Below are 9,576 nucleotides of genomic sequence, written 5' to 3' on the forward strand. Positions count from 1 at the left end.
TAGAAAAGCAAGATTGAAAATGCAAGTCATATTTCAATCTCCTATTTTATGCTTTAATCAAGACTCATGTGATTTCACCCATTTATTTTATAATAGTAACTAAATAACTGGTTGTGTTTCAACTATTTAAATCAATGCTGACTGATCAAGCTAGAGGACACACTGTTGAAAGGATTTGTGCAAAGCACAGATTTCATTAGTCCCCTCTAAAAACAGCTCACTTATTTTTCAGTGGTTTTATTTTCTACTTTTTGCTTGCATTCTCCTACCTCTTTTGCTTATTGGTTGGTATTTTCCTCCTTAGACTCTATTCACACTTTGATTCTATTTCCTTACATTCTTTGCCACATAAAGGGACTTTACCAGGTCCCTTTCCACATAGTTTAGTTAAAAGCAGCCGGCGTCACAGTCAGTCATATCAAACATAACACACCTAGTTAGCTCAATCAACCCAATACCATCATTAAAAGCAAACAAGGGTTTCAAAGCAGAAGGACCCATCTGATCAGGGAGAACTGTAATTGAATTTCAGGTCTCTGATTCTTGATGGATTTTTTTCCCCTTTTGGCAGACTCGCAGGAATTTTAGTTGAATCAAGCATGCTTAATACATAGGCTATTTTATAAACATTTAGCTCTGCTGTGATAGCAGTCTAGAGATGCCACAATGCAAAGTCCTCTCCAAAGTAATCAGGATAGAGATACCTTATGCACTTTATGCCAAGAATGGAAAGAGACTTTTGCCTTGGTTGTGGCTCTAATTTCTACCATCTGTCTTTGCAATATCTTACATGGGCATTCTTTTCCTTTGGCACTTTGCCCTTTCTCATTGAGAGCAGTCATATGAATTGGGGAGCAGGACACAGGAAGATGAGGCTGTTCCTCATGCCTGTTCCCTCATCTGTTCTGTTACAGTGAAATCACTAGCCATAACTTTCAGCTTCCTTTTCTCCCTTTTTACCGAGGTAAAATTGACATGTAACAATATATTAGTTCAGGTATACAACATAATGGTTCAATTTCACCTTCTTGAGTTTATCATGTTGGTTACTGTGATTTTAATTTTATTACCTAAATGAAGAACATGAGAGACAGAAAACCAAATCCTTCCATTATCTTGTACTCAGTCAAGGGCAGTGCCAAAAGATTTTAATTTTAAATTGCCTCAATTTGTTGTTTTCAATTTTTTTCTAGTATAAAATCATTAAGACAAAATAGAGAATTTAGGATGAATTATGTGAGCTCGGGCAATTTACTTAACATTTCTGTGTCTCAGTTTCCTCATCTGAATCCACTTCCTGAGCTACCCAAAATGTAGAACACTTCATATTTCATTTTTTGAGTAACATATTATTGTCCAATATTTTAATTCTATCTTTAAAAAATACCCACAAATCTGGAAATGCTATTATTTATGCATATGATGTTTGTTTGATGGACTCATGGTTTTCAAATTTATTTATTCACCATTTTTATTACATCTTAGACTTCCCTGCTATCACTTTTATTTCTAGACTTCATCCATCATAAGTTCTTGTAGTTAAAATTTGGTAGTTGGTAAAATTTTGACTTATCAGAAAATGTCTTTAGTTCACTCCTATTCTTGTGAGATAGATTTGACAGACACACAATTATAGGTTGACTATTAGATTCTCTCGGAACTTTGAATAAAATATTCTGTGTTCTGATGCTCTTTATTCCAGGAAGTTCTGCTCTCAGACTGACTGCTCTTCTGGAAAAGGTTATTTGACTTTATCTGGCTGACTTTAAATTTTATTTTTGATGCTGTGTAGTTTCACCATTTTGTGTCCATGTGTGAATTTTTTCCCCCTTTACTCCACTTTTCTTCAGAGTTTATGTCCCCTGTTCTCTACTACAACTATGATCATCTAATTAGAAAGTCTAATTTTTTTCTTATATTCTTTAAAATCTTTTACATTTTCCAGTTTCTCATTTATGTTGCACTCTGGGTAGTTTCTTCACATTTTCTGCCTCCCCGTTTATTAATTTTCCCTTGAATACTATATTACGTCACTTAACATATCGTATTACCTTGCTTATATTTTTAAAAGTTATGTTTAGATGACCTTCATTGATATCTTCTCCCATTGCTGTTATTTTTATAACCTTGTATTTTTCTTTTTAATATTTTAAAATTAAATGAAAATTTTTAGCATTTAAATATCTCCACCCTTTTAGAGATCTGTAAAGTTATTTTTCTTTCCTTTTTCTCTAACTCATGTTTCTTGCGTGCTTAGTGATCTTGGTTGCAAGTTCTGATTTGTATGAATTTGATATGTTGAAATCATATGGCCCTTACCTGGTGATGCTTTCCTTCAAAAATTATTTGCACATATTTTTATAGGGAGCCTAGGGGTCCTCCTGACCTATGGTCACTTTAGTACTTTTTAAAAGTCTCAGGTTTAATGTGAAATGCTCACATCCAGTTCCTTCACCTTGCTGGAGTCCCACCTGAGTCTCCACAACACTGAGCTAATCTGTATCTGCCCTAAGGGCAACTCAATTTAAGTATCTTCCCACTTTGCCTGCTCCTGGCCTAGGTGAAAGCTCAAGTCTATTTCTCAGTCATATGACCTATAAGATTTAATGAACATTTTCAAAGAGCAGAGAGGACCTGATTAGTTTTTGGAAAACCAAATAACCTTTACTGGTTTCACTCAGTGATGCAATTCCAATAAAAGTATACTTGCTGGAGAAAGTGCCTTCCTAACACCAAACAGTAGAGATTTAAGCAACGTTGGTGCTTAAATGGTTTCAAGAAACAGTCACCAATATAAAGGGGGTAATCAAAGGGAAAGAAATCACTAAATTTTCTTTCTAGATGTAAAAACAGACAACAGAAATGCTTCCTTAATTTGTGTTTCTTATACTTAAGAGTATATTTCAAGTTGGTCTCTTGAAATATCAGTGGGATGTGAGTACTACTTTTCTAACTCTCATAAAAACATTGTCATTTTGAGAACTTCTGCTTCTGGCTATGATTCTGTAGTTTGTAGTAAATTCCAGTTGCTTTGACAACCAATAGAAATGCTGAATTTAAAAGAAAAAACCTTTCAAGGTGAGACAACGAATGTGGAGGACTAGGTTTCTAGAAAGAAGAGATCCTTAGCAGTGTGACTAAAATCCCATGAACAGTTCTTCCTTTCAGAGCATTATTTACTAACAATTAGCATGGAGCAAAAGGCTGAGAACCCAGGCAGCAGGAGGCAGCAATTAGGAAAACAAGCCAGCAGAGCTATTAGCAATGTCATGAGGCTGATGACACAAAAATTGGAGTTTGGGGCTATCAAGGCAGGCAGAGTTTGAATGTCTTAACAGCCCAGTGAGAAGGGGGTGGTGAGTGACATAAGTAAGAATTTCTTGGAAAAATTATAATATGTATAGTAAATAAAGCATTTCTTCAAGCTCCTATAAATATCATACTTCTGAAAAATAAGTTTCTTTGAATAGCCACTAAGAATAAAATTGAATTTTCATAAGTACATTATTAGCTCTGATATTATAAAATGATGCTTCAAGAGATTATTTTCAATGGTGAGAGTGATTTCCTATTCATCCAATATGTTCAAGGTAGAATATCTGGTATAGCAACCTTGAAAGCATCCGTTTCATCATATAAAGTGGAAAATTTGGGTAATTAGTTGGTTATTGAGGTTTTTTCTTTCTAGAAGAGTCAAACCAAATATACCCATGTGCAGAGCATCCTCTGAATCTTATTTAAACACTTAAGGCTTAGCTCTCTCGGTGACTGCACGCTCAGTGAATAGGAACTCTTCTCCCAGCAAGTCACTTACCTGGGCGACTTGGCTTTTTAGCCTTTACATAGTTAGCTGCAGAAACGGCATAGGACGAACTGAAGGATCTGCTTTTGGTGAGGGTCATCATCGCAGGGTTATTCCAAGAATCGGAACTAGCAGCACTATAAAGACAGAGCATAAAGAAAAAGAAGTAAGTTGTTCATCAACCATTGGGGCAGAACTTGCCAAAACCCAACCATCATTTCCATATTAGACTTGCCATCTGAGTCATGGTCCAGGTTCAGTGACCGGATCACCTTGTCCAAATGACAAAATAGGACAACTAAGCTCAATCTCTGCTGTGTGGATTTAGAAGTCACTCATCAAGCATATGGGTTAACAAAAGCGCAAAGATAACTTTCCTACTTATTCAATTAATAGGAACCAAACACCTCTTTCTACTTATAGAATCATGTCCCTCATAGGTTTCCTAACAACTTGGCAAATTAACTAGTTAAGATGCAGAGGGACTTACATGAATTGAGTTCTTTATTATTTATCATTCTTGGTATATCTAAATAAAAAAATTAAATGCTTGTAAAATCATTCAAAAATAATATTTTTGCAATATTTCCTTGGGAAGGAAAAGGTCAGCTACAGGGATTTAGCCTACAATTTTTTTTCCTGGTGACACCCTGGGAAAAAAAGGATGATGATCAAAATCTCCTTGTAAACATGCGAATGATGAACCTGCTTCCAAACACACTGATGCTATTTGCTAGATGAAAGGTAACAGACAGTGAGCTTCATTTAGGGAATGCTTTCTGCAGGATAGCCTTCGTTTGTCTAGGTTATTATTGTAAATAAATCTGGAATTAGTAATCTATCGGTAGAATAGAGAATGTTACATAGAGATGTAATTAATGGGATCTATATTTTGGAGATGTTCCAAACCAAAACTTAATCTGCATGCATTGCTCAAAACACAATGTAAGCCTAATTATCTGATGCTAATCCCTGTGCTGCTCTGCATTTAAACCATGCCTACACTTTTTTCATTTCCAAAGCTGGCCTCCAACCAACTCTAATTGGTTGGGCCTCCCTTCCCCTGTAATTTACAATTCCTGTTTGACAAGTAACTTCTCTAAGAGATGTGAAAAGAATAGGAGCATTGCTTACCTTGGTAAAGGTGCTTCATGCAGTTTGATGCTGGCGCTGCGATCCCGCCGTACTGGGGCCGGCTCCAAAGTGGGTAGACCTGTGGCTGAGGTGGTGGTTGTCCAAGTCGATGAAACTCGTCTCAACAAACCGGGGGGCAAGCTCCTTCTCAGGCGCTAGGAAGGAGGAGAGTAGATTTTATTTTATTACCAAGCATATTTTCTATCACCAACCTCAATGTCATATAATGGGGGAAAATGGCTTTTACTTGGAAGCAAATTTATTAAACTATATTGGTTGACTATCACCTGTCTAAAATGTGGGTACTCAGATATGCAATAAAAGACTGTGGTCAAAAGAAATGAATACTATAAAATAACATTTTGAAATATTCACTTCAATGATTACACAAATATAGGATTATTGGAATGATAGTCAACTACTTTTGAGGTAATTTTATAGTTTTATTAGTTCAACAGAATTTATATACCTATACTCACATGTCATTTTAGTTATTATGAGCAAAAGATTTCCCTCAAAAGTCACTTGTTTGGGGGCATGAATTAATTGATATCATCTTGCACAACAGTCTCTACACCAAAGTGTTTATTAATTTACTTTTAATTTCTTGACGTACAAATGACAGGACATAAGAGTAAAAGAGTGGCCCTAGAAGGTTTGGCTCAGTGGATAGACCACCGACCTGCAAACTGAAAGGTCCCAGGTTCAATTCTGGTCAAGGGCACATATCTGGGTTGCAGGCTCGATCCCCAGTGGGGAGTGTGCAGGAGGCAGCCAATCAATGATTCTCTCTCATCATTGATATTTCTATCTCTCTTTCCCTCTCCCTTCCTCTCTAAAACCAATAAAAAATATATTTAAATAAAAAGAGTAAGAGTGTAACATAAAATGCACCACCTCTTTGTGGTTAATGTTACTTAGACCTCAGGCCTATGGGTAATGTCATCAGTACCAATTCCTCCTAGTAGGAGACTTTTCTGGTTGACCTGCAACTTTCTCTTTATTATTTCTTCTCCTTTCATATCCTCAGTGGGGTATGTGGCATCATCAGCACTGAGGCAAGATTCTGAGCTCACTAGGATGAGCACCAGTATGGTAAAGAGGGCCTTCATCTTAAAAATGAAAGTGGAGGTATTCTGCTACAACTGCAGCAACTGTTACCATAGGTAGGAGCTCAAACCATTGGTCAATAGACCAATCATGGAAGCACAGTTTATAAAGATGCAGTCTGCTCTCCTGAGGATTTAGAAATTTCTGAGAAGTGAAGTATATACCTCTGATACTAAGTAGTTCTCCATGCCTCTTAAAGATCTTAATTTGTATCTCAGAAGGTAATTCAATAGCAAGACAAAAGGTCACGCATTGTAAATACTAGGATTGTTGCCTATAAATCTGTCACTGACTTCATATCTATTTTGAGAGCCAAAGGAATCAGTTAATCTCTCTCCGTGCCATGTCATGCTGAGCCATACCTTTCTCAGAGAAGTAGATGTTGGAAGGAAACTATGCAAACAGCTAATTGACAAAGTTGTATAAAGAACACATTCCTGAGCCAAGAGACACAACAGCAAGAGCTTGCATGTTACTGATTGATCACCAGTTCAAGAGAATGGCTGCTGGCTTCCCAAATAGATAACGGTGCAGGAGGTACCAGGGACCACTTAAGTTCTGACTTATTTATTATTTTTAGTCTTTAATACGGCTTGTTCTCAACTAATGTGAGGTCTAAACCAAGTTTAGGACTTATTCCCTATAGCTTTACTTCTATAAAATTCTTAGTATAACTTACATGTAAAAAGAAAAAAAATTATACAAAACATGAAGACCATTTTTTACTTTAAATAATCCAAAATCAACTAAAACTGTTCTGAGTTCAAATCTTACTGGGTTTGGGAAAGCCATCAGGGTACAATGAAGGATACCATACTAAGAATGCAAAGAGTGAAGAAACTGTGTGTTTCAGAGGCAATGGATTTTACACAGAAGCCACACTAGAATGGGACCAGGGACTTGTTGTTATTGTTGTTCTGCCATGACCTTATCCCACTCAACAGGGCCTGGCATATAGAAGTAAAAACTTCTTGAAAGTCTGAATAAAAAAAGGTAACATAAAATTTTATTTTACAGAAAGCAATCAAGTATAAGGACAGAAGACTTCACGTTAAACTTTCATTACTCTGGTCACCATAATCAAGACATTTCACTGAGACACTGACTTAAATTAGCATATGGGTTCAGAGTGACAGGAGAGAGACCTAGAGGAAAAAAGAAAACCTTTAGGCTTTCCATGGGTGTGTCATTCCTACCTACCTTGGGAATAGCCAGCTTGTCTTTTTCGGAGCTTTCTTCAGAATCAGAACAGGTATAGTTTTCACTGAAGGAAACGACAGGATTCACTCGGGGCTTGTGAATGGCCTGGAAGGTGAGCTGGGTGCTGAGCAGGTTGCTCACGGCCCGCAAGGATGTGCACACATTGGGGGGCAGAGAAGGGTCTGCCAGGAGGTCGGTAATGAGGCCGTGAGCCTCGCCCATCACGGCAATGTCCACAGTGATGCTGGTTCCTGAAGACTGAGACACCAAACAAAGGAACAGTCAGATAAGCAAAGGCCTGCATCTGAAGGCACAGAGAATGAAATTGGGCTTGTTTGCCAAATGGACTGAATTGACTCTTTGGGGCTACAGGAGAGTAACATTCAAAACACGTTTCTGTTTCAAAATTTTCCAAAATTTGCCATGGCTTCCGCCATGTTTGTGTTCATGGCACACTTTTCATAATGTTAAAATTTGGGAAGGGGAGGATATATTTAAAGAGATTAAACACATAAACATTAATTTTTAAAAGGCACAACATTTCAGAGGACCTGAGAAAACTTCATATTCCTTATTCCTTATGAAGAGCTCGACATTTTAATGTATATTATCTAGAAATTTCATTTTGGAAATAACATTGTTAATATACTATACGATTTTAATTTTAGTAATTTCTTTCTGAAAAGACAAAACTTTAGCTTTATTAAGATGTAATATTTTAGCCTAGTTTGTGGTACCTATTCAACTACTATTAGAGATAAGCACAGAAAGCAACTCAATTTGTGTTCAAATTCACAAATTGTCCCTCTTCTGGTGGTTGGTAAGAATAGACATTTTAGTTCTGGAATTCTGCAACACATTTATCATATTTTGCCAAACTGCCTATCAGACTGAGAGACATTAGTGTGGTAAGGCCTGTGTGTGTGTGTGTGTGTGTGTGTGTGGAGGGTCCATAGGAAGAAACGAGGGATGTGCCCTGACCAGGAATTGAACCATGACCTCCTGGTACATGGGTTGATACTCAACTACTGAGCCACACCAGCCAGGCATTACCTTCATTTTTATTAGTAAAAAATAACTTGGCAAAATCAGAATCAGATAGCTGGAACTTAGTAATGCTGGGCTGCAAACACAAGTACTCTCATGCTTCAGCTTAAGTGCTGAGCTAGTACACTGGAATAAATACCGAGCCTTTTCATCTTAAGTTCTTATGTATACATACCTGTATTTAATGTCTTATTTAATTACTAGAGGCCCAGTGCACGAAATTCATGCACTCGGGGGGGGGGTGGGGTGGGGTGGTGGTTAGGGGGAGGGTCCCTCAGTCCAGCCTGCACCCTCTCGCAGTCCGGGAACCCTCAAGAGATGTCTGACTGACGGCTTAGGCCTGCTCCCCAGTTGGACATCTTTAGTGCTGCTGCAGAGGAGGGAGAGGCTGCAGAGGCAGGAGAGGCTCCTGCCACTGCTGCTGTGCGCGCCAGCCATGAGCCCAGCTTCTGGCTGAGCGGCGCTTCCCCTGTGGGAGCGCACTGACCACCAGGGGGCAGCTCCTTCGTTGAGCGTCTGCTCCCTGGTGGTCAGTGCACATCATAGCGACTGGTCATTCTGCCGTTCAAGTTGCATATTAGCCTTTCATTATATAGGATTGGGCCATGTTTTTATCTGTGTGTAGGCCTAAATATATATTATAAACCAGTATAAAAATTTAGTGTAATAGAAACAGCTTTAGGATGTATAATTATGTACATTTCACTTATGTATCTATATTGTTAACTTCCAAAATGTCCACAAGAAATGACAGTGAACTAGGTTAACATTCCCTTGTAGAAACATAAATTTTCAAATGCATCTCTAATTATTATGTTTCTGAAAAACTCAATATGATCTTCTGAAAGAGTAATATTTATTTCTATCCATGTCATTCTAATAAAGTTGAACTAACAAGTTGAACACCTTCCCTAAAAAATTGAAAATTTAAGTCAAACTTTGTTTCCAGGACATACATTTCTAGACTTTCTGACATGGAAATTAACAGTTTATGTTCTAATAATTAATATTTAGAGAGGTTTCCTCAAAATGTTCTCAATATTTAAAACTTACAAATCTGCCCAGCCGGGTGTAGCTCAGCGGTTGAGCGTCGACCCAGGAACCAAGAGGTCACCGGGTTCAATTCCCGGTCAGGGCATATGCCCAGGTTGAGGGCTGGATCCCCAGTGGGGGTGTGCAGGAGCAGCCAATCAGGGATCTCTCTCATCATGATGTTCTATCTCTCTCTCTCCCTCTCCCTTCCTCTCTGGAATCAATAAAAATATATTTTTAAAAAATAAAAC

General features: G+C 37.8%; 1 protein-coding gene across 1 annotated transcript in view; it reads right to left on the reverse strand.

The window, feature by feature from the left end:
• The window catches only part of PDE3A (phosphodiesterase 3A), a 247,103-nt gene that overhangs the window by 38,197 nt on the left and 199,330 nt on the right, over positions 1–9,576 (reverse strand). Inside the window, exons 3-5 of the mRNA XM_014457540.2 lie at positions 7,247–7,504; positions 4,937–5,091; positions 3,815–3,939 (exon numbers count right to left, since the gene is read on the reverse strand). Coding sequence (XP_014313026.1) covers positions 3,815–3,939; positions 4,937–5,091; positions 7,247–7,504 — 538 coding nt within the window. The remainder of the gene's footprint in view (positions 1–3,814; positions 3,940–4,936; positions 5,092–7,246; positions 7,505–9,576) is intronic.

The sequence above is a fragment of the Myotis lucifugus genome, unplaced genomic scaffold, assembly GCF_000147115.1.
Source record: "Myotis lucifugus unplaced genomic scaffold, Myoluc2.0 scaffold_78, whole genome shotgun sequence".
NCBI lineage: Eukaryota > Metazoa > Chordata > Mammalia > Chiroptera > Vespertilionidae > Myotis > Myotis lucifugus.